This window comes from Aspergillus japonicus (assembly GCF_003184785.1).
Source record: "Aspergillus japonicus CBS 114.51 unplaced genomic scaffold BO86scaffold_30, whole genome shotgun sequence".
In the NCBI taxonomy this organism is placed as follows: domain Eukaryota; kingdom Fungi; phylum Ascomycota; class Eurotiomycetes; order Eurotiales; family Aspergillaceae; genus Aspergillus; species Aspergillus japonicus.
Genome location: NW_020291667.1, coordinates 231,102 through 254,737, shown reverse-complemented (window position 1 = coordinate 254,737; position 23,636 = coordinate 231,102). Strand labels below are relative to the sequence as shown.

The 23,636-nt window shown below is 53.4% G+C and overlaps 9 protein-coding genes across 9 annotated transcripts; 4 read left to right on the top strand and 5 right to left on the bottom strand.

The window, feature by feature from the left end:
- Window positions 1-114: 114 nt before the first annotated feature.
- BO86DRAFT_314884 (putative carboxylesterase) lies at window positions 115-1,943 on the bottom strand (the record flags this gene model as incomplete). Its single annotated transcript, XM_025668068.1, has 5 exons — window positions 115-633; window positions 793-1,154; window positions 1,213-1,388; window positions 1,439-1,717; window positions 1,780-1,943. 5 exons carry the CDS (start codon window positions 1,941-1,943, stop codon window positions 115-117), a joined length of 1,500 nt encoding a protein of 499 aa, XP_025526881.1.
- A 723-nt stretch (window positions 1,944-2,666) lies between these two features.
- BO86DRAFT_410530 (uncharacterized protein) lies at window positions 2,667-3,997 on the top strand (the record flags this gene model as incomplete). The annotated part of the gene is made up of 2 exons (XM_025674507.1): window positions 2,667-2,863; window positions 2,944-3,997. Exons 1-2 carry the CDS (start codon window positions 2,808-2,810, stop codon window positions 3,995-3,997), a joined length of 1,110 nt encoding a protein of 369 aa, XP_025526880.1. The 5' UTR covers window positions 2,667-2,807.
- Window positions 3,998-4,171: 174 nt separating this feature from the next.
- BO86DRAFT_432330 (acid sphingomyelinase) lies at window positions 4,172-6,891 on the bottom strand. Its single transcript, XM_025675793.1, has 4 exons — window positions 6,275-6,891; window positions 6,124-6,210; window positions 5,797-6,074; window positions 4,172-5,726 (listed from the first exon to the last, which is right to left on the bottom strand). Exons 1-4 carry the CDS (start codon window positions 6,407-6,409, stop codon window positions 4,322-4,324), a joined length of 1,905 nt encoding a protein of 634 aa, XP_025526879.1. The 5' UTR covers window positions 6,410-6,891; the 3' UTR covers window positions 4,172-4,321.
- A 43-nt stretch (window positions 6,892-6,934) lies between these two features.
- On the bottom strand, window positions 6,935-9,921 carry BO86DRAFT_340553 (putative sterol glucosyltransferase). The gene is made up of 7 exons (XM_025669052.1): window positions 9,765-9,921; window positions 9,004-9,700; window positions 8,792-8,949; window positions 8,369-8,732; window positions 7,960-8,310; window positions 7,241-7,875; window positions 6,935-7,161 (listed from the first exon to the last, which is right to left on the bottom strand). The coding sequence occupies exons 1-7, from the start codon at window positions 9,889-9,891 to the stop codon at window positions 6,959-6,961; spliced, it is 2,535 nt and encodes an 844-aa protein (XP_025526878.1). The 5' UTR covers window positions 9,892-9,921; the 3' UTR covers window positions 6,935-6,958.
- A 688-nt stretch (window positions 9,922-10,609) lies between these two features.
- On the top strand, window positions 10,610-14,088 carry BO86DRAFT_340550 (putative ubiquitin-protein ligase (Asi3)). Its single transcript, XM_025669051.1, has 2 exons — window positions 10,610-11,335; window positions 11,402-14,088. Exons 1-2 carry the CDS (start codon window positions 10,895-10,897, stop codon window positions 13,850-13,852), a joined length of 2,892 nt encoding a protein of 963 aa, XP_025526877.1. The 5' UTR covers window positions 10,610-10,894; the 3' UTR covers window positions 13,853-14,088.
- A 687-nt stretch (window positions 14,089-14,775) lies between these two features.
- On the top strand, window positions 14,776-15,894 carry BO86DRAFT_432322 (uncharacterized protein; the record flags this gene model as incomplete). Its single annotated transcript, XM_025675792.1, has 2 exons — window positions 14,776-15,085; window positions 15,154-15,894. 2 exons carry the CDS (start codon window positions 14,776-14,778, stop codon window positions 15,753-15,755), a joined length of 912 nt encoding a protein of 303 aa, XP_025526876.1. The 3' UTR covers window positions 15,756-15,894.
- Window positions 15,895-16,742: 848 nt separating this feature from the next.
- On the bottom strand, window positions 16,743-17,799 carry BO86DRAFT_118979 (CFEM domain-containing protein). Its single transcript, XM_025665993.1, has 3 exons — window positions 17,622-17,799; window positions 17,430-17,568; window positions 16,743-17,364 (listed from the first exon to the last, which is right to left on the bottom strand). Exons 1-3 carry the CDS (start codon window positions 17,700-17,702, stop codon window positions 16,973-16,975), a joined length of 612 nt encoding a protein of 203 aa, XP_025526875.1. The 5' UTR covers window positions 17,703-17,799; the 3' UTR covers window positions 16,743-16,972.
- A 937-nt stretch (window positions 17,800-18,736) lies between these two features.
- BO86DRAFT_340548 (putative DNA polymerase delta subunit 4) lies at window positions 18,737-19,832 on the bottom strand. The gene is made up of 3 exons (XM_025669050.1): window positions 19,311-19,832; window positions 19,180-19,247; window positions 18,737-19,095 (listed from the first exon to the last, which is right to left on the bottom strand). Exons 1-3 carry the CDS (start codon window positions 19,690-19,692, stop codon window positions 18,952-18,954), a joined length of 594 nt encoding a protein of 197 aa, XP_025526874.1. The 5' UTR covers window positions 19,693-19,832; the 3' UTR covers window positions 18,737-18,951.
- A 1,628-nt stretch (window positions 19,833-21,460) lies between these two features.
- Window positions 21,461-23,628, top strand: BO86DRAFT_340543 (arrestin C-terminal domain-containing protein). Its single transcript, XM_025669049.1, has 3 exons — window positions 21,461-21,996; window positions 22,065-22,949; window positions 22,999-23,628. The coding sequence occupies exons 1-3, from the start codon at window positions 21,913-21,915 to the stop codon at window positions 23,239-23,241; spliced, it is 1,212 nt and encodes a 403-aa protein (XP_025526873.1). The 5' UTR covers window positions 21,461-21,912; the 3' UTR covers window positions 23,242-23,628.
- Window positions 23,629-23,636: the final 8 nt, after the last annotated feature.

Below are 23,636 nucleotides of genomic sequence, written 5' to 3'. Positions count from 1 at the left end.
ATGACACTGCGCATTTGGAGTTGGGATGCATTTTACGAGCGACAGCGATAGACTGTTTATTTGGAGTGAGCTATAATTTTATTTATTACATGATTTACAAGGGCGGTCGTTCAACTACTGCCCTGCAGTGAACATGGTAGCGATTCTCGATAGTTCATCAAGAGAGATCTTGTCACCGAGGTCAAAGACTGTGGAGCGACGTTGGCTTTTCCCGCCAAAAGGTTGGTCGACTTGCTGGATCGCAGGTTCTTGCGAGCTAGGGCCGTATACTCGAGCAGTAAATCCACCCTCAAGGTTCCCGTCAACAACCGGAGGCCACGGCTGGATGCCGTGGCAGAACTTGAAAAAGTCCTCCGCAATCGCAGAGCTGACTTTCTGCTGTGCAGGCGACAGAGACTCACGGAAATTCTGGAAGAGATAGGCAAGGTCCAGAATGTGCCCAGCTCGACCTTGCCATGCGCCGTCCCATGGGTTACCTTCGTTGAAGTAGTAGACAAATGCGCGTCCCTTCCAGCCTTGTGCAGATGCCAATGAGGGAGCGAACATCCAAACGTCGTTCAAGAACTCGAGAATGGCAAGAAAGGCGTGCTCGTCATCTAAGTCCTTAGTTATGCCGTACCTGAGCGAGATCTGCTCTGCGACTTCTGGTTGCGTGGCAAGGACGGCTGCAAGACTCTTGAAGAAACGCTCAGCGCATCCGTTCTTGAGATCAGACCTAATGGCATGGATGATATTGGCCTGTCGGTTCAGCATGGGCGACATCAGACTGGATGAATTTCAATTGTCACTTACATCAATCTGGGCATCTCCAACCATCAAGTCCTGGCACCAGTCCTTGCCTTTGGGGATGTGGTTGGTCCTATCCGCCAGCTGTGAGTAAGTGATCGCGGATGGAACCAGGTCTCCATCCACTGCAAACGTCGGACTTAGGGACGGAGGAACCTTGGCGACCAACTCTTCCCCAGGAGTCTTCAGCAAGGCACCGATTCGTTCTTCGGGTGAGGCATCCGCCAAGCCCAATGCCGCCATTGCCTGCTCGTATTTCTGCTCGTGAGCCCCGTAGGGTAGGCTGGGCGAGAAGAAGCGATTTCCGCTCATCATGATGGCTCGTTTGAAAAGAGGCGTTTCGGACTCGAGGTGACAGGCGACAGATGCTGCGCGGCTGGGTCAACCCGTGCCCATACCGTTCAAAGGTCAAGTTTCTGTACCTACCCGCGCCAGCGCTCATTCCAGCAAGAGTGATGTTGTCCGGATCGCCTCCGAAGTCACCGATGTGCCTGCGCACCCAAGCCAAAGCCACCCGCTGGTCTCGCAGGCCATTGTTGGCCTTGTAGCCGGCGTTCCGCAGTTCCTCCGAGGTCATGAACCCGAACATGCCCAGTCGATAGCTTCGCTGATTAGCACACGCATCGTCCCACGGCCCGGCTAACAGACATACTTGATGGACACTGCGACAATAGGCAGCCTGTTCGATACCGACAGCGCGACCAGCCGCTCGAGATCAAACTGCGGCCAGGAGTTGGCCCCGATGAACAGCCCGCCGCCGTGGATGAACACAAACACCGGCAGACGAGCATCGGTCGTGGTGTCACTCGGGATGGCAATGTTCAAGTTCAGACAGTCGACGTCGGACTGGGGGAGAGGCTTCTTGGGCAGTGTATGCTGGATGATGCTGAGCTCCAGGTCGCATCCGAACGACGGGGACAGCGCCGTCGGGCTTGCGGAGTCGTTGTTGGTCAGACTGCCATCCGAATCCAGCCGTTGGCCTGATTGACTTACCCATCTTTGGTCGCGTCGAGCACGTCCCCTCCGCGAGTTTCGATGAGTTGTGCATCTGCGAGTCGGTCGTTGAGAGTGGCGTACTTGATGCCTAGGAATTGGGTCACTTGGTTACTATCTCGCCCCCGGATCTTGCCCAGGTTTTGGGTTAGAAGGATCGTCATGTTGGAAGGAGGATGCTGCTTTGGAGAGGCATCGAGTTGTTTGAGGGAAGGTTGCGAGTGTGTGAGCTGTGAACTGGCAAGTAAAGAAACCCCCCGCACGGAAATCCCCCAGGCCCCGCAATCGCAGTGGGGCTGCCATTCCATCCGCAGCTGTGAGGTTGAAACGAGTGAGAGAGTTGTCACCATTGCTGAAATTGCAGTTTTCACGTGAGGGTGTCAACTACACTTCTTGGGGCTTGGGTCTGTACGGTCTGGGTGTCTCGGGTGATTGCGACGCATGTATGTGCTAGTCTTATAACTGGTCGAAATTGTCTTAGAGAGACTTCGCGCTTGTAAACACCACTTTACACATACAGTGATATACCTCACTCACAGGAAGCCTGATACAATTGCTTATGTATAAGACGGTTTGCATCATTCTCTCCCTCAAAGATATTGTTGCTATAGCTTGCCAGAGATAACTATACGGGTATACTTATGTGAGTGCCCTGTCGCGTATCTCGCATACCTCCGCCACGAGCTAATCAGAGTCACCCGATGGTCAGCTCTCATACGGACATTTCGCCAGGGATGAAGGTCCTTGAGGTTCAAGATCGTTGAAGCAGTAGATGGGCGCTTGACTGACTGATGGATAGGATACCACTGGGCTGCGAGTAAGTCCACCACTCCGACTCAGGTCGCGACTTCCTTCGCTGCAGCAAGTAAATCCACCGATAACCAGAACAGAGATACTGCAATGATCAACGACAACTTCAATCATCCCCCCCCTCACCTCATCTACCTATTCTTATCAATCATCACCCCCTGACTGTATCAGCCAGTCTTTCGAACACTCTATTCTATTCAGGCAACGGCCCAATCCAGATGGAACCAACAAAGAAAGTTCACTTCGATACCTCCCCGGATCCAGCCGAGCCAAAGTAAGCCTACCCAGAATTCTTTCGTCCTAGCTCACCAGAAACCAAAAAAAAAAAAAAACAAACAAACTGACCCCGCGAAGCGAATTACCTTATCATGTAGGCCAGGAGATCAAACTACACCCGACCAGCCCCCGCGCAGACCAGGTCTCCGTCATGAGCGCCAGAGTCCTCGACGTGTACGAAGTCGAGAGCCAGATGGCATGTGTGCTGCTGATCGACGTGGACCCGCCGCTGGGGAAGATGACCACGCCCATGTCCCTGAAGCTGTTTGACCGACGCTGCGCGGCCGAGGCCCGGGTCCAGAAGCTGGGGCGCCGGAACACCGACGCCGCGCGCTGGGCGGCATCGGTTGAGCGGGACTACCACGAATACCTCTGCCAGCAGGCCAGCCACATCGCGGTGGACCTGCTCTCGCAGAACGAGCACCCGCGCTTCCAGCACTTGAGCTGGGCGCCCGCGCACAAGGAGATCTACCTCGAGGGGCTCATGCAGCGGAGCTTGGCGAACGAATTGGCGGTCTGGCACCGCCTGCGGCGGCTGGAGGGCAAGATTATCCCGCGGTTCTACGGCGGCGTCTTGGCGACGTGGGAGGTCAGGGCGGACGACGGGGGATTCACCAAGACCGGCACCTGCCATGGGTATCTGCAGCAGTATCGTGAAGGGTGCAGTCTGGGCAATCTGTGTCGGGCTTTGCCGGATACGCTCTGGGGTACCGCCTGCGACGATGTCATGCACATAGTGCATACGATTCAGGAATGGGGCGTGCGAACGGATCGTCTCAGTCTGAAAGACTTGGAAGTGTGGTATGTCACGGACCCAGATGAGGATGACGACGCGAGCAGCGCCCCCTTCTTGCGAGTGTTTCTAGTTGACCTCCGGTCCTGTGTGAATCGGAGCTCCCGCGACAGTGACTATGCATGGAAACAGCGTATCGCTTTAGCAGATGAGGAGGGCGCCATCGCGCGAGACTTGGAGTTGCTCACGGGTCATGCGTGGACATATCATCGCCCGGAAGGTTCCGGTGGCATGGAACAGGACTCTCCCCACGTCGAGCATGTAGAAGTGGCTGAGACCGATGAAACGCCAATGTCGTCAATGAACTCTGACAGAACAGGAACCCCGGGGAGTCCTTAAGGTGTAGTGAGTGGAATTGGGCAACGATTGAGACATGCAGGAAGTCATCCGTTTAGTATACTTCGAGATGATAGGTAGCAATAGCTGAGACATAGAACTTTGCAAGGATAACTTTGCATTGATGTAGAACGCAGCAATTTGTCCAATACAGCGAGAATGTTCAAGTATGGTAGGCGGATATCTAATCACAGTATACATTTGGCACACAAGGATCGCACCGCACCATCATAAATGGCTTACCAGACCAAGACCATGGCCGAAGCGTGAGCCAGACCCGTAGATCACTTCTGCAATGCCTGTTATGCTCTATATGGCCACAGCACATTACACAATTGTTGAATTAACAGTGGTGTTCATGAAGCTCGACCCCAGTTTCGCCTGGGCAGCCTGAATCAACGCCTCGACCGCGCCGTCGAAGTTCGAGAAGATATTCCCCACCACCGACTCTCCGCACGGGCTCTCCTGCGCGACCGACGAGCTAGACCCGGTGTCTCGCTTCCGCTTGAAGCTGATCCCGGGCGTGATCGTGACGCAGTTGTACTGCGCCTCGGCGGCGCGCAGCTGGCAGATCTCGTCGGTCTTGCAGTCATCGGTGCACGAGGAGACGTCCCAGCCGCGGCTCTTGCGGGCGTAGTAGTCCTGGAAGACCGCGTCGTCGCTCTCGAAGAGTGCGGTGACGTTGTGCCAGAACGCCGGGGTGAGCTCGGCGGCACTGTCGGTGACCGGCGGGTCGAGAAGCGCGCCGTAGGTTTCCTTGACGGAGTAGTATTTCTCCCAGACGGGCTTCTCCTGGTAGGTGGGGCTGGACATGTTGGCGATGTAGACGGTGAAGTCGAGGACGCCGAAGGTGACCGGATCGACCGAGTAGACGCGGAACGTCGGGTTGCCGGAGGTCGGGGTCAGCGCGGGGGCGATGTACGACATCATGGTCGCGGTGGCGGCGGTCTGGTCGGTGTAGTTCGAGTAGGCAATCTCGAACTCGTCCTTGTGGGTGTGCCCGTAGAAGACGGCGGCAATGGTCGCCTCGTAGCGCTGGATGATCTGGTCGAAGTAGTTGGAGCCGTCGTGGAAGGTGTCGCCCGAGCCCATCGGCATGTGGCCCATCAGCCATACGCGCTCGCCGGCGGTCTCGGCGGCGGCCAGTTCGCTGACGAGCCAGGCGAGTTGGCCGTTCGGGTCGCTCAGCATGGTCTGCTCGTAAAGCCAGAAGTTCTCCTTGTAGTAGAAGTTGGTGTTGAAGGAGATGATGCGGAGGTTGCCGCCCGAGTATTTGACCGAGTAGGAGCCATAGTCGTCCGCGGTGCTGGCAGCGGTAGATCCGATCCACTGACTCCAGTCGGCTGACAGGGTGTCGTAGGCCCACTGGCTGGAGATGGTAGTGTCGATGTCCGAGGTTGGGAAGGAATTTACAGGCGCAGTATCGTGGTTACCGGTGACACCGTAGACGAGGTTGAGGTAGTTGGGCATTCGCGTCTTGTAAGCGTCGTTGAGGTCATTGGTTACCTCAGTCTCGTTGACCAGCCACACAGCGCCTTCAACGACGTCACCCGTGAAGATTGTGAAAGAGGCGTCCGGGACAAGTTCTTGAATCGCTGCGTACATGCTTTCCTCCAAGGTGAGAGGGGCGTCACAGTTGTGGTTTCCATACTCCCCTGCAGGATAGTCCGTCGACCCAGGCTCATCTGAAGCGGTATACGGGCGGCAGCAGATATTTTTGGTACAGTTGTAGCTAAAAAGAGACTAAGGTCAGCATAGATGCGGGGGTGGAGGTATAGGAAGCGTCGGTTTGAAGGACATACTTGGCACCTGTCTCGTAAGAAAGATCAACGTGGATGTCACTGATGTGGACAATTTGCAGAGGGGTCTCTCCACTTGAAGCAGGCCGAGACGCATTCGCTGGCTTAGCAGAAGGAAATTCAACATTGTATTCGGCCACAGCCGGATAGTCGCAGAGTCCAAAGATGGTAGTACAAAAGAGGACTGCTGTCTTGGAAGGGACATCCATGTTACGGAGATCGTGGGCCAGAATAGGTCCTTCACGGGAGATTGCACCCTCGCAAACATCGTCGTCGTCCACCTTATCTCCATCAGAAAAATCGATCGGAGACGATGGAAGACTCACCTACCTTAGCCAAGATGCAAACATCAGTGATGACATCCACGAAGTCATCGTTGCCCAGGTGAGCAAGCGCTTGGAGAACAACCAGCAGGGCCTTGGAGCCAAATCAGCTTACTGTTCAAGACCACCAGTGAAAGTTGCTGATAAAGCTTGCTCACCTCACACGCAGCACATGTCGTAGCGTCCTCGATATCTGTCAAAATTTCGCTCACTGTTGATCTTTTGTCCAGTCCGCTTGACGCGACAGAAGCGCCAAGCAGACCCGCAAAGCAAAGCAATTGAGAGATCTTCATGGTGCACGGGAGGATGAAGCTTGACTTTGCCCAGAGAGCAGGAGGCTTTACTTGGCTTTTATAATTACCAGATTGATCAACTTTCGACTAACCCATGCACTGAGCGCGTCGACAGGTTGCATTCTCCTCGATGTCCTTGGTTTAGGCACGTTCCTTTGCAATGGGCAATGATTGACCCTTTGTAGCGAGAAGAGTGGAGTGAAGAGTGAAATGAAGCTTTGACAGTAGCGAGCATGCCGAGACATTCGCGAGAATGATTGGGTAAGAGTGGTTCGGAAGGAAGTTGAAGATATTGAGATTAATTTATTTGCCGGGGCGCTAGGGAGCAATGTCCGGCTGAAGATACTCGCTTCTACCACAGATCGGGCGATGACTTCCTCCTTGGGCTAGAACATCACTGTCCCCTTGCAAGGGGCTCGGAAGACTTTTAGCCTGTTGTCGGGTGATGAAGGTCATGCACAAGCTCTTTCCCTATCATAAACCTGACTCGTGTCGCGACATGACCATATGATCAAAATGCTATGTGTCTGTGATAAAACTGCATCTGCCTCAATCCATCATCGAGCGCGCAAGAGCCTGAAAGGTTTGGAGAACCTCCGCCTCTTGCTCCGGCGTCAAATGAGATCGTCGTACGATATACAGCCCGTCTCGAAGGCGAGCATTGACGATGAGCTTCTTGGTCTTTGACTTGGCGAGTCCTTCGACCGTTTTCGCAATGCCATGGAATGGGTATGCCACCAGTCCGATTCCAGCTACGTCCAGAAATAGTCAGCTTTCTCCATCATACGAGTGCGCAATCAGAGCTTGCGCAGCGAGCGATTATTCACTTACCAGAAGGGACCTTCGTCGCCAGTCCAATGGTACCTTTCGCAAATCCTTTCATGGCGCCCAGTACCCCTTCTTCTTTGGCTCCCTTAATGGGCTGTGTGAAGAATCCAGTGAAGCCATCGGCCATCCCATCCACAAAATTTCGACCACCCATCACAGCTCCCGACTTCCAGTCCTTCACTGTGCCATAATTCTTAGGCTCTTCTCCATACAGCCGGGGGACCTGTCGGAACCCTTCTGCTGCGGCATGCGGGATGTCCACCACTACACCTTTGAAGTAAGAACCGGTAAACTTGCCAAATTCCTTCAGAGTTGCACCGGCTACGTTGCCTGCGGTGACCAACGAACTTGGCTGCAGCTCCTTGCTTTTCTCGCTCGTTCTCGAGCACTGAGGATTGATTTCGACGGCGCTTCGGTGCCCTATGGATGCTGTGGAGCTCGTAGCTGAGGTCATATTTCTGTTCGTGGAGTTTGTAGGGGGTCTAGGAGAGCGGCTCCGCTTGTATTCTTTGTATGGCTTGTAGAGCATCCCACCGCTCGACTTGAGCATGTCGTACCCTGTACTTGTCGAGGCGGAGATCAACCCGGTGAGAGGATCCCAGCGGCGATTCTCGATGAAGATTGGGTTGACTTCATGACTAGCTCAAGGATAATGTCAGCATGCGAGCAACTCGACAGATCATCTTCAAATCCACAAGGCATATTTGGAAGCATAAGCAGACCTTCTAATGTCTTTGGCGTCGATCGCCGACTTTTCAATCAGGATTTGAGCCGCTGCCTTGGATAGACAGATTTTCCGTTTCGATTTGACACACTTCCATACAGCAGCTTGGTTAGGCATCACATGGCAACGCATTCGCTCTAAGGGCAGATGGCGATGGAATGATTGAACAGCTGCAGTGACGCCAGACTCGGCTCGCATCTTGGTTGCGATTTGCTGAGCCGCTGCTGCTGCCCCCGGTGTGAGGCAAAGTCGTATGGCGTCCGACAAGTTCTTCGAGTTAAGGCGAGAGTAGGGAATGGGTTTGGCACCCGCGCCAGCACGGGCTAGCATGTCACCCCAAAAAGGTTGACTGAAATGATATCGTGTTAGTGCTGGTAGATTGACGAACCCCACCGGACTTGACTTACTCCCCAAAAAAAGGAACAATAGCGGTTGGCCGCCCATGAGCAAGGCCACATGCTGTGGTACCTGCACCACCATGATGCACGACTGCAGCAACGTGCTGAAAAAGCCACTCATGCGGACAATCATCAATGTAGAAGATGTTCTGGGTAGAATCTCCCGCCAATTCACTCCATCCACGTGATATAATAGCACGAACGCCAAGATTTCTGACGGCGTCGAGGATGGTCCTCGTCAGTTGCTGGGGGTTATCAACGACAATACTGCCGAAACCGATATAGATGGGAGCTGGGCCTGACTGCAGGAAATCGAGTAACTCTCTGGGCGGGCTGTATGATGGTGTATCTCTGAAGAAGAACCCACATATATCTGTACCGCGTGTTATTAATTCGGTTCGCGTATATTGTATCCAATTGTCAAGCACGTACCAATGTGACCCGGCCAATCTCGTGGTTTGGGTACTAGTGCTGGGGACCAGCAGTATGTGAAAGGTATCTTCAAAGTCTCTGCGAGACTGGGTCCTTCCGACATTGGGATCGGATCCAGGTCAATACCAGCCCGCCATCGGTTAATCACGTCCCCTAAGCTACAATGAGCATCGTTAGCCTGGATCTCGGCCACCTTCGTCCAAAACACGTACCCTTGCCAGGTCAACCATTCTACGACTCCATATGACACCCAGTTCGCAGTTGTGGGGTTCATCTCTGAAGCACGAAGGTTGGCAAGAGGATGCGGGAAAGCCCTCGTGCTGCTCCACGGCATGGTGAACATCAGATGAACCGGAATACTCAAAGCTTGTGCACAGTGTATATGGGCGAAGCTGGGCGGGTTAGCAATAATGGCGTCAGCCACAAATGGTACCTGTGTGACTGGGTCGTCCTCGATACATGATCGCCAGCAGCCGTCGAGCATCTCAGCCACCATAGCCCTCTTCCTCTGCACCTCGCCAGCACGCAGGGTCTTCATCTGAGGAATCAACCCGGGATTTTTGACCATGAATGCCATCAGTTCTGCCGGATTGCCCCCAATCGGAAAGAATTCCAGCCCGGACTCTGTCACAAAGGTTCTAAACACATCATGAGTGGCAATGCGGACGCGATGGCCGTATTTCTGCAACTCATTCCCCAGCGCAATGAATGGCTGAACGTCTCCGCGACTACCTACTATTTGAATCACAATGTTGAGTTGAATGTCGCAGATCACTGGTTCAGGCTGCGTTGCATGCTCGCCGAAGTAGTCTGGTGGCGGATTGTGGATGTCCTCTTGTTGAGCTTCGATGATTTGAGCAAGGGTTTTGGCAAATACGGAGTCGAGATCGACGTCGATGCGTCCATCAGCTTGGTTAAGATAAGTCTCATTTCAAACAACTAGATGAGGGCTTGTTGTCCTGCAAAATCTCACCCTGAACATCTCCTATTTCATCGGCCAGATTGTTGTCGACGCCATCAGGGTAGAGCGAGTACGGTGGTAGACTATGTTCGTCAGGTGTCCTCAAGTTGTTTAAATCCTCTTTGGTGGGGTTTGGCATGATTGCAGGTTTCGAAAGTCAGGAACCGTGGAAAGATGCTCATTTTCTCGCAGTTCAGGTGGGAATGGATGTACTTGTAGTTGGAACCGAGCTGGGGTCACCAACAAGGTTTGCATACTAAAAAAGGGTCTATGGTCGATGCTCGCCCCGTATTCGTATGGGATTCCCGTCTGGACTAGCCCACTGTGGGGCATAGAAAATAGTCTGATAAGGCAACCCAGTAATGGATGGATTGTGGAGTGCTACTCCGTAGTTAGTGTCAGTACTAGATACTCAATCTTTTCTTCTAGACTGGAGTGATTTACTTGAGGATCACTACGCTATCTATTCATAGCATACTCATGAACATAGTATTTTCACCTGGCCGTTGTTCTACTGCAATTTTGTCATTTGTCTCGGTACTAGTGTGATCCAGCGACGCGAGGAGTATATACATGCAGATACAGTTCAAGCATGACACAAGATCATTTATTTAACAAATGACTGGGGATTTTAATGTTTATCTTGTGAGTGAGAAGTCTGATATATTCTATCTTCATGCATCTGTGTTCAAACATCTATGTAGATTGTTGTTACCTGCTATAGTTACTGTGGCACGTGCTGGCTACCCAGTGACATGTGCGCCGTCCTGATTCGGATTAGCGCCGGATACTGGACCGCGGCGGCTTGCACTCCTCATCCCGCGGGCTGTCCACGTACGTATTACGGAGTACGGAAACTACGCTTCATTCTCCAGATCCCATCGCCTGGGGTCTTACTATGCTCTATTGTGACAATAGAAGATGACTCCAGGCCTGTCCTCCGCCTTCTTCATCTTGTGAAGCTAATCTAATGACTTCTGGTTTCTCTTACTGTTTTACGTACCCTCCTCCCCTCCTCCCCTTTGGCACTGTAAGCCGTGAAGCACTCTTCCCCGCTCACGCATGCTCACTCCTGACAAAACCGCTGTGAGAGCCACGTCGAGAATCATCCGGTCTTGCTGTGGACATTCAGCTTCTCAATAATGTCGATACTCTCAGAAGCTACCGCAGCAGTGACAACGGCAACATCATCCGCGCAACCCCTAAACACGTCGCCTCCGATCACCGCTACATCCCTGCTGTCTACTTCACCGCGCGAGCTCCTCTCTTTACCTCTTCGAGGTCTTTCAAAAGCAGAGACATTTGCATTCTCAATAGTACCAAAACAGTTTGCTAGGATGGCTGGACTCCAAGAAATGGCGACACACATCTGGGGCTCAGTCCCGGCTACGGGCTCGGGAGGCGATACAGTGGTTCTTGCAACGCAGGCCGCGGCGGAAGTGGTTCGAGAAAGCGTAGCAGACGCTGCCGCCCAGGCTGACTCTAGCCTCCCCACTATTTCCGACATTGTACAAGCCGTGGTAAAGTTCAGTGGGTTCTTTTCGTATCTGACCGGTCGGTGGTCATTGGCTTGTTTCACAGTAGTAAGTACATCATCGCTTTTGGTCTTCTGTTGCTATGAATAAGTCAGTCCATCTGATCATTTCAAGTCTCTTGTCCTCAATAGAATCACCATATATGCATCCACGCGACGGCGACTTCAATTAGACTGGAGCAGGAGATTCGCCCTGCGCATAATACCAATCGTCCTCTTCGTCGCTCAGATACATGCCCTGCTTCGTGCTCTCCGATGCCAGACATCGCCGGACTATTCGCTTATCCGATACGGAAAACCGAACAAGCGATTGTTCTTTGATTATGCCGGAAACGGCGGCTTTCTTCACACTTTCAGCTCGGCACTGCTCCCTTGGGAAACAGATGAGCAGTCTTGCAGTGCAGTACACATGGGCCGCCCTATCAACGCCTCGGACATATCATACGGTTCCTTCCGGCTCCTGTGGCCGGCCTTCCTCCGGCTGTGTATAAGTCACTTTGTGGAAACGCTTTGTTGCGCATTGCAAGGAAGGTCCGTCGTTACAGAGGCAGGGATGTCTATCTTCGAACATTCGCTTGCCTTTGCCGAAGCAGAATCCACGATAAGTCAGTCGCTCGGCCTGGGTATCTTCGGTCTGTCGAAGCAGAGTCCTGCGAAAGACTTCAAAGGAGAAGGCGGTCAATCTGTGCTCCAGTCACTGAGCAAGGCACAGGCTTTGGAGCGAATGAACGTTTCCCCGGAGTTGCTGCTCATCACTTTGATTTCTTGCTGTAACAGTCTGATATCCAATCTGCTTGATGTCTTCGGAAAGCAGAGTCAGTATCGACTCGTCAACACGACTTTCTGGGGGGTCTGTTTCATGTCCGCCATCGCATGGGGCACATTTGGTGGTACATCTACTGGCACCGAAAGCTTGGTCTTCAGAATACCGACAGTTTGCCTTGTTGGATTTGTGCCCCATCTTTTCATCTTGCTGGGAATATTCATTTGCGTCTTTATCTATGCCCTGGCTCTCGTGATCACTGCCTTCTCGCTACCTATGGACGCACCTCAGAACCTATCCTTGAAAGAGAGATTCTCGCTGGCACATGAAAATATGCAGGGTGCCAACCAGATCCAGAGCATACGTTTCAACCGGCACGATGACTTCTACACCACCTCATTAAGAATCGGCTATGGAGCCTTGACTGCCGCCAGACAGGCAGTCTTCTTGAATGAAGGACGGGGAGTAGTCGCGCAAAGAATGACTTGGCTGGAAAGGGATAGGCTAGCTGAAATCGAGCTCATGCAGCGCAAATACACAGATGCACAGAGTCGTGACTCTGTATACGGCGACCTCCAGAAAAGTGAGGAATTGCAGGAGCTTGAGATGGAAGCCACTGCGGAGTGGGAGTGGGAATCTGGATATGATCGGGAGAAGAAAATCGAGACCACTGCCTCGCAGTCCGCGAGAGCACACGATGAATCCGAAGGTGTCGGCGCATTTCGCGGTGTTGTCCGTTGCTATCAATCTTTTGCGTTTTTTCGTGCTATCTTCCATTTCTTGCTCCGGTGGACCGCGTATGGCTCTGACAAGCTACTGAGCAAGATTGGTATCCACAGGCGGCCGCAGTGGCTCAAATCGTTGGTTCGGAGTCAGCGGAAGAAGAAGCATCGGGGAAGGAAGAACAATCTAGAGAAGCTAGACTTCTGGATAATGTCGGAGGATGGAGTGCTCAAAGTACCTGCCAACTCCGACTTCGATGTGGAGTCCGAAATGCGCCGGCGGGAGATCATTGATGTCAGCCGTTGGGGAGAGTCAGACGAACGGCGGCTTGACGAAAAATTATACGACTGGTGGAGAGCTGGAGGTGCATGGGGTAATCAAGATCAAAGTCCTGATTACGTGCCTTCTGTTGAGGACTGGGATGACACAACCAGCGTTGTGTCAATGGCAACAACCAGCGACTCGGACTGGGAAGCTTATGAGTCGGATGGACGCCGGACTCCCACTCAAGAAGACCCGTATCCTGGTCGTTTGTCTCGTGAAGACACCCCTGTGCAGGAAACACTCGTTGATCTTGGATCCTTTGCCCGTTTACTGGATCCTCGCGACCAGGAAAGCAGGCAGGAAGCTCGTATACTCGCGGCACACCTTGCTGCGGGCCGTGAAGGTCGGATCATGACGCGTCGCCAGTTCCAGCAACAGGTCGAGCGCGACAGGGCCCGAGTTCTGCTTACCTCGCGTTTCTCACAGCTCAGCCAGGGCTCCGGTGACGAGAAGCGGAAGCCTACACCAGAGGAGGAGACCGAGATCTTGGAGAAGCTCATCCTCTCCCAAAGATCGGAGTCATTCAGCAAATCCCCATCAAATGAACAGACGTGGGAGTCGGGAGCATCAGGCCTTGGTCCCAGCGGACCGCCGTGTGTCATCTGTCAGACCAGTCCGCGGTCCATTATAACATGGCCCTGTCGGTGTTTGTGTATCTGTGAGGATTGTCGGGTGAGCCTGGCAATGAACAACTTTGGCAGCTGTGTGACTTGCCGTCGGGAAGTTGGAGGGTTTGTCCGGCTGTGGGTGCCATAGCTACACTCCAGGTCTGTTTCCCTTGAGTTGTGTCTGCAGCCATACTGTCTTGGCAGATGCTGTTCCTCCTCTTCTCTGCCTTCTTTGTTACTTTATGCATAACAGGTTGCCTTAACCACGGCGTTCGGGATATCGTCGTTTCGTTTTCGCTTACCAGAATAAATGGTAGAATTGCATTGAGCATTCTTTCTCAACTGTTCACTCCCACGCGCTAGATAAATGAACATAACCCATCCAGCATTTTACTCTCTGAACGTGCCTTCGAAGATGGAGAGGCAGTATAGAGTCAGACCCACCCGAAGAGGTGTGCTTTGATGACTCCCAGTCCACAATATCAGTCCACAAGAACCAGCCATGCAGCCTTACGTGTGCACTAGTAGGAGCACAATTAACAAATGCCATGCTGAGTCTAAGAGCATGTGCTGAAAGAAGTAGTCACTTTGTTTCTTCTGGTCTCACCGCTTGCGAGCAACACAAGGTGCCATTTATATGCTCATATCGATCAACTCGTCACCTTGGCCAGTTGCTCTCATCTTCCTCCACCCTCCTTTCTAGTAACACCTTTGATTCTTAGCTTGTATCCTGGTCTTGAGGCTTCATCTCGCCGTCTCTGGCGTGCAGAAGCAAGATCCACACTCACAGACACAGTCTGAGCAAGTAAGTGAGCCCAGCAAGCAAGCAAGCATGAATTTGTGCCGCGCTCATCGATGAACCTTTATGCCTTAGACTGTCCAGAAGTGATTTCGTTACGCGAAACCAGATTTGATTGTTACAACTGCACGTTACGATCGCGCGACAAGACGAAATTTCCGATGTGTTTATTCCCCTTTCTGTTCGGGCGTGGCCCTGGTGACACTCCTTCTCCAACCTCCTCCTACTACTCATCCACTGGCTCAGACGGCTACATCTCCGACGCCGACACCATGTCTTCGAGTTATTCTTCGTCCGAAGAGTCAAGCGTGCAGAACCTCGCTCACACGCAGTCCATGCGTCGCGGACAGCGGATGCGTCTGTGGCCTCCTATCACCGACATGGAGGATGAGGCCGAGGATCAGACCGGCAGTGAGAGCGCCGGGCCCGGAGCCTCTGAGGCTGAGGACGAGGACGCGACCATGTCCCTGGCCGAGACTATGTCTCTGGATGAGACTGTGTCGATGAACGAGAGCTCCGAACCAGTCCGCAGTGGCAGGCACAGCAACAGCTCCAGCGACACCGAGGCGTGCAAGCGTGGCCGTAAGTCTTCCCCCTCTGTCAACCACCATCTCCCCGTGCTATACCCAAACACCCCTACTACCCCAAAGCCCCAAAGCCCCTCCAAACTAACCCCCTAGAAGACAACGCCCACATCCTCCCCAACACCCCCTTCCGCCACAGCACAACCTACACCCACCTCGGCCGCCCCGAAGTAGTCCCGGGCGCCACCACCTCCGCAACCCCATACCCAGCCCCAGCACCCGCTCCCGCCCCCCGCCGCCGCAAGAAGAAGACCGTGGCCGCGTCCAAGACGCCCCGCGAGACGATCGTGCGCCGCCGACCCCACGACTCGAGCTCGGACTCCGACCTCGGCCGCCCGGTGATCCGCAGCTTCTTCAGCGCGTACGCGCCCCGACGCCGCGCCGACAGCAACACGCCCGCACGGCCCATGGCCCGCCGCGCCGCCTACCTCGACATCGCCGCCGTGCACCCCCACCTGTTCGCCGTCGAGCCGCTGCGCGAGGACCCCGATCGCGCGTACGATGCCGATCGGTCGGATAATTCGTCGGATCGGGAGGAGTTTAGCGATTGGTCGGATATGGAGGATGCCACTCACACTCACACTCACACTCACACTCACACTCACACTCACACTGCCGGTGATATTGCCGCTGGCGGTGCTGGCAATACCGCTAAGGCAAAGAAGTGAGGTGGTGCAGGGGGGAGTCGGTCCTTGGCCTTGACCTTGACCTTGACCTTGGGAAGCTAGATCTTGCTTACCTTACCTGGTGTGTGTGTACGCTGCGCCGCCGTTGCATATCGGTTCAGGGCTTGGACTCGCCTGTCTTGTCTATGCGGTGATTTTTTCTCATTGTGACTTCTGCTTGGATTGGTTGCTTGGCTCAGGTGGTCTTCTGGCCGAAGTAGGAGTTTCGGACCTGGGATCTTTCTACCTAGTATTTGCAGTGGGTCGATTTACCTACCACTTTCGGGATCGATCGTCCGGTTGGAGGTGGTCAGATCTAGATGTGATATTTGTTGCGTTGAGCTAGCAGGGCTGTGATTGTCTTTCTCCCTAGACATAATATGCATTTGACGGGGGTGAATGGTCTGGTGGGGATTCGTACATACAGACATAGGATGCGGAATTGAGGGTACTTGTCCTTGAGGACGATGCTTGATTTGCCATAGCCTCTCTCTCTCTCTCTCGCTGGCTTTGCTGCTCTCAGTCGTCCATAGAGAGGATCATGGTCCCCACATGGGTCATGCTTAGGCTATCGGTGTGGCAGCCTGTGATTTCTTTGCGGTCTGCGCTACGGGATACAACAGCAGGAACGTGGATGCCTAGGTATTTTGTGTCCTCTCTGCCCACACCTACACTACACCGCATTCCCCCAAGTCTCTCAACAGAATCCTGGTCCCGGGCATCCCAGCTTATAAGGACGACAATGCTCTTTCCAGTCTAGCTACAGGCGCATCCTACCACCTTTGCAAAGGGCCACAGAAGCAGAATACCTCCTCTGTCTACCAACATACACCAGCTACACAGCAGAACCCTACCCTCATCAAAAATCCTAACGGTCATGCAACCCCGATTCAAGCCCAAAGCAAATGTATTACCATTACCTAGAGGCGATTTCCTTTCTTTCATAGAAGGCGCACACAGAACTCAAATTCCCATCGGACCGGAAAACACCGCCAGAGCAGTGCGCGAACAAAACAGACAGACAGACAACACGAATGACACTGGGAACGATTGAAGACCCCTCCAAGAATAGTGTATCGTCCCCTTACATGATCCGTTCTGTCGTCCTGGTATTACATCCATCGTGCCGGTTGGACATTGACCTCGGCGACGGGTGGTGTCTTCTGGGAAAGACCCAGCGTCGAGTAAGGCTCATGTCTGTCTCCTTCCCCACTCGTCGCTTATAGAATGTACGCTGCCGCGGCGACGGCGAGAGCGGCTCCGACCATGTTGGCCTCGGCGTGGGAGCCGGCCCCCGTGGCGAGAGGGGTGCTGGGGGATGCGCGGGATGAGGACGCTCCGGGGGTGCTGGACGGGGCTTGGATGATTGACGAGGAGCTGTGGGAGGCGGTGGCTGAGGCTTCGGGCGTGGACTTGGGCACGGAGGGAGTCACGGCCGAGGAGATGGTGGGGAGAGTCACCGCTCCTGTGTTGGTGGGGTGTGCGCTCGTGTTGGGGGCAGTGGGCTGGGGCTGGGGCTGGGTTGTGGTTGTGGTCTCGGCGCCAGCGACGGGTGGCAGCGTTATGGGATGGCCCGCCGCGGAGCATTGCCGGACAACCTCGTTCGACACGGCTGGATCGTGGTCAACGGGGTGCCCTTGCGGCAGAGATGAGAGGGCAGGGGAGGGGTCTCCATACCGCTCTGATCGGCAGCATTGCAGTTCTTCTGCACGCATGGAGTCACGACTTGCACTACCTCTGGCTTCGAGCAATGGCAGGCGAAGTCGAGGAGGCGCGAGCATCCGTCATTTTGGAACGCGCTGATGAAGCAGTTCAGCTGGCACACTCGTTAGTCTGGCGCTTCCGCTACTGTCCTCGTCGATCACGTACAGAACATTGGGGGAGGTTGGGTAGCTGTGCTCCGGCGAGACCGCTGACAAGGAGCAGGATCAATGCACGGTGGTGGTACATCTTGGGCAATTTATCTTATCTTGCTGGGTAACAGTAGGCCGGGATGAAGGGGTGGGGTGGGGCTTTGACTGCAGAGTTGAGTCTAAAGGAGTGTGAAAAGGAGAGATCAAACGAGTGATGGCTGCTGAAGATATACAGCGGCGCGGAGCCAAAATCCCCCTAGGACAGCCGGTAGCTCTTATAAGCTAACGGGCTCACCTCGCACAGAGCCTTGGGCAGACCATCACATGTCCCTTCGAGATTTCTATATATACATATAGCGGTGTTTCCCCAAGGCACACGGGTGGCGTGGGCACGATGGGGAGCCTATTAGAGCACGGCGCAACCCTTTGAGACGTGCGGACATACTTTCCGATTGTGATGCAAGAGAGGGTAATTGGAGCGAAGACCTGCGTACTAGCAAACGCAATCTTCGAGGTGCGTAACCATTGCACTGCAAGGCTGTGGCCCATTGGTTTAGGCTGCCCTACGTGCCTGTAAACCATCAGAAGGGGCAGACATACCACATATGCTTGTCGGCAGTGACGTGTAACCGTCGCATTCTGCGAAACGGTCGTGGTAGGTGCATCCATCTTCAAGTTCCTGTGGATTTATAACATGGTGGTAGGACTGCTTTCAAGTTCAGGCATCACAGTGACCTCGCATCTTTCAATGCGCTTTGTTCTGTGTGGACTGGTGCCATCTGTATCGCACCTTTTATGTATGGACACATACTATTGAGAAGTCATACATATATCAGCATCAATGGCAACGGCTCTGCAACCAGGCAAACGCAAAAGCCGGTGGCGTAGAACCCCTTCAGCCATTGGACCACAAATCCCGGCTCAACTCTGATGGCAGGACGGACGGGTCATTTGAGAGAAAAGATGGTGGGTGTGACACGTTCTGCCTGCTGTGTGACTATCTTACGCGGCTGCGAAATTGGCACCGAGCAAGTTCCCTGGGTAGGAGCTGGCAAGCCAAGGGACCTGGAAGGCACAAGCTATTTGACTGGAATGCTCGGAAAATGTGGCCTACCATGGCACCATGGCGTTGCAAAAGGGGTAGGAGCCGTTTGTTCATTCTTGTTGCCTTTATGGATAGAAGGCACACACAGAACCAAAATCGAGTGAGGCATATGTAATTAATCTGAGGAGCCAGAATGATGAAATAATAAAAAGGGTATGCGTAGCATGACCGAAACGCCGCTTCCAAAGTCCAAACCGTACTCCAAGTTCTCACCGTATCCAACATATCATACACAAATTACTCAAGACAACAACTCGTCAATGTAGGCTCGTTGCTTCGAATCATCACTCTCTTTCAAGAGTACGGCAAGAACCTCAATTGGCGGGTTGAGTTTGAGTGTGTTAGCACGCCTCCAGCGTCTGAGTCGGGCGATGCCAATGCAAGGCTACACAGAGTGGTTAGTCGTTGGGCTCAACGGAGAAAGGAACGGCGAAGGGCTCAGGGACGACGCGCAGGGGTAGCCACATACCCCATATTGACTGGAAAGATCAAAGTGTCGCAAGATCTTCTCATGCGTCGTGAGGTCGTTCTGGTGTACTATTCCAATGAACGTTCCCATCAGCACTGTACTCAATGACGAGTTTTTCTTAGGCTCCCTACCTCGCGGCCCTCTCCTTTTCGCCTCTTCTTGCTTCCAATATCTTGTCAAATCCCGTTCCGTAAGCTTGCTTGCCTTCTGGTCCTCCTCTGACACGGGCTGTTCGATCTCTGTTCGTGCTTGTTGCCTAACGGCGAGTTCTGCCACATGGGGCTGCGAGGATTCTGTGGGGGTGTCTTTCAGCTCCTCTGGCTCGGAAGCACTTTGGACGGGTTCCTTCTCAGGAAGAGCAGTCACAAGCGGTTCGAGATCCTTTGCTTTCTGGGAGCGTGTCGTAGGAGCCGCAGATGGCTTGGTGATTCTAGATTTGGAGCCAAAAGACAGGGTTGACTGGCCGGAGCGGGTGGCGGCAGTGTTGCCTCCTCGACGACGAGCGGGAGGCATCTTGAGAATTGATCTTGAGATTATGGATTACGAAAGTAGAAGGCGATTCTCGCTGGGTGTGATGCGGTTCTGTACGTCAAGGCACTAGAGGCTGGTGGTGAGCGTCGACCGTCGAAAGACTTGAAGGGTCTGATCCAAGGTGCGTGTGTGGGGGAAACGATGTCATTGTGTTTGTCGCACATGGCAACCGCCGCCTTTCGCCGAAAAGGGTTATATTGGCACATCGCCCTCCGCAAGCATTCGCATTTCACATGCTGGACTTGAAGCAACTATAAATTGCCAATCTATCTCCCGTCTTAGTCACTTGAATCAACTTGACTCAACATTTGACGAGTTAGAAATCTCCATCGAAATATCAAATGACAAAGAAGTTTCTCCTGTGCTGTCGACAGGTTACCTACGATCAAGGCATCTTTCTTGACTCGCTGTTGGCACTTGGAAACTCAGGCAATCAAAATTCATCTAATGAACAACCTTCGAGGACACTTCGCTGGATATAATACACTCTTGAGAGATGAATACTTCTCGAGTATGTCCTAGAACCCCTGCATTGAACCCATACTGAAAGTTTTCGGCTCCATCTACCCCGAAATGATGCAAAAACTCATGAATAACTCAACTTTCTACGTGATCGTTTCAAGCCGTGACCAGATTCGGTTAGTCGCTGAAAGAGACTTCTGAACAAATAATCAATGCTGAAACGTGACGATTGCTTGTGCCGAACATGGCCACGAAACACAAACGGGCACGGGGCAAAGCTTGTGGATACGCTTGCCTTGTAAAGTCTTCAGCAATCTACGAGCTATACATTTGCGTCATGCCGATACGAAAGCCACTCGGCCGAAGTCTGGTACAAGCTATCCAGAGGGGAGACAGAATCGACCTGACTGTGAGCTTCTGCCACATGTGATCCTCGAGTGGCTGCCAATTCGACGTTGCCTACAGCGTACCCGTATCGTAGTGCAGGATGTGCGTGGGAGGCCGCATGAAGGACTCGAGGTCGACAGGCTTGCTAACTCTTAGTATCCCTGACAAGACTTCCATTTCCAGCTCGCGACCAGCCATGAAATGCGTGGGATATACTGCCAGGGTCACGTGGGATGCAAGGCCCTCGCCAAGTATCAAGTACAGTACAAACTACTTAAACGTCAACTCTATGACTCCCAGCTAGCATGTAGGTAAGTGTGAGCGACAAATTCGTAAATGGGCTGTAGGAGCCATGACTATTCGCAACAAGTTCCATCAATTTCGGTTGGTGTAGTCGCCTCACGCCATGACATGGTGATGCGATATAGGATCGATTGTTTGTCTCGGAAATTAACGAAGGAATCCATTGTCATTAAGCCCATGTAAGCCAGGACGAGGCTGACCCGACGGACCGGTTGTACTGTACTTGGTTCAGGTACAGCCCCTGCTGGAATCTCAGCCTCGCGTGACGAACGACGCTAGTAACAAACATAAAAGCCACGACTCGTTGTTGTTGAGAAGTCAATCAATTAATTCATGTGTGTTGGAGTACTGCAACTGGCTAAGCCAGCAGCAGTCGGAACATTGATTGCGTGTGGTGCTGCCTTGCTGCATGTTGCTTGCTGCTATTCCCGCTGCGGATCGATGACGGAAGAACAGCGCCGCGAGCCAAAAGGTGGAGAGCAGACAAAGTGGTTCCGTGGCTGCCGTTGGAATTTGGCTAGTCTTGTGTTCAGTTAGCCGCCGCTGCGAACTGAACCGCTCCCTCCAACTGAAACCCCCCCCCCCCCCCCCCCCCATCAATCATCATCAGCATCGTCACCCTCTTCTCCTCTCCCCACATCGGCGCTTGTCAACAACTCTCGCTTCCTTCGCGATTACCTACCCACCCCTCCAAGCCGCCTTGCCTCACTCCCGGTTTCACATTCCTACAACCTTAGATCTGTGCGCCCTTTGTCGGAGCTTAGCAAAACAATCCCAGTCTGCGGTCTCGAACAGCAAACCCGCCCTTGTCCAGCCTTGTCCGCACTCAGGTCCGAGCTAGTCCTGCATAGCAACAAGAACGGGATACCGCATCTGCGCCCCTCGAGGACCTTTCCGGCGCAGCGCAGTCCACCAGGAACGGTTGCCGGACTTGATCTCTATGCAGGGGTCAATTTATTTTGAGACTTCGGAGTCCTATATACACCGCAGCAACCCCCGAGCGCATCCCTCTCAACCGCCGCGTGCCCATGGTGGTGCGGGTGCAGCGCTATGAGCAAGCCCGCCTTCGTGCGAGTGTCGGGCCCGCCAAATGGCAATTTCTTGATCGGATATCCTGGCATCTCTGCCACAATGGTGAGCTGAACCCTGGTTCTTCTTTGTTGCCCAGTACGCAACCTAGTCGCTCACCTATTCTATACCAGCCACGCATTGAAGGTAAAGTCGAGATCAGGCCCAGCACTGGCATCTCGCTCCCCGTCAGTGTATCCCTCGTTACAATATCCCTTCATCGTCGCGAGACCATTCATCCTTCGGCGGATTCCGTGACCAAGAAGCACCTTGCGCCACCCAGGAAGGAGATTACAGATATCGTGGGCAAGGAGATGCTTCTTTTCCGCTGCCCGGCCGGCCGAGAGTCCGAAGAGGTCATCTCCATGGACTTGCCTTTCGTGCTCTTCATTCCCTTCGGGCGGGGCGGAGCAGATGCCTCGAGGCGCGTCCCTCCGGCCAGTCTCCAACTTCCCAGTCGCACTGCGGAGACATATTATGAGATTGTGGTGGCGGTTCAACAAGGGCCCTCGGAACAGCGGAAATACTCGTTCCCCGTTCCAATGGCACGGTACGATACCCTATCGACGTTCGGAATGTACAATCGCCCCGAGTCAGCTGAGAGAGTGTCGGATCATTTGGTCACATTGGGGATATCCCTTCCCCGGTGGTCTTACGGGCCTTTGGACCCGGTGAGCGTCTACGTGAAGCTCTCACCGAACCCGGATTGGATAAGCAAAGCCAGAAAAGTCACTATAAACAAGATTACGATTGGTATTGATGAGGAAATTATATACAACCATGAGGGCGACGAGCCACAACGCAAGGTCAAGACTTTGACCAAAAGGACAGAACCCATCGGCGTCAAATTACCCCCTTCTGGCTTTTTGACGAATCTCGGCTTGGTATTCCCAGCCAAGGATATGCGGGACTCTGAAGGGATACTCCCCAGAAGTAGACCGGGGTTTCCCACATACGCCGTGAGCGGGTTTACCACAACCGGAAGCCTCTACAAGATCGAGTACTATTTGACTGTCAAGGTATAGTCATTCCGCAGTGGGACGATCGAACTCTGCTAATTTTGAACAGGCCCACTTGGCATCTGCAAGGGATATTACCATCCGACAGCCGATAGTTGTTTGCCCGCTCGACCATGCAGGATGCAAAGAGGAAATGGAGGCTATAGAACAGGCAGCTCGGGACGCCGTTCATGTGAACCCCGACAATCCGATGCTGCCTCTGCCCTCCATTGTACGGCCTAACGACCCAAATGCTCTCCGCCATCTTGGGGTGGCTATAGTTGGTGGCAAACACAAGCCTTTGATCGACTGAGCGACCACAACGCGGGCACCTACCGCACGCCGGCCCTATCACAGTGGACGAGCATCCAGGTTCCAGTGCCGACCACAAAAGCACTTCCTCCACCCCAAGTGGTCAAGGACAGCATCTCACGACTTTTCCTTCTAATTCTTCCTTCTCTTCGTTTCAGCATGCCTGCAACTTCTGCACAGAGCATGGACACGTATTACGAATGCATGGGCGACGGAGTTCTTGTTGCATAAATTTCATGGTCGCAGTGTGAATCCATTCGCAATTGGCCAGGACAAAATAGGGTGTTCAGGTTGACTTTGCTGCGCTTTGCCCGGGGTTGGTGGTAGAGAGGATTTCGTCCTGCCTTGTTTCTTTCGCGTTCCCTCCCACAGTCTCATATAGTGGTGTAACCTCAA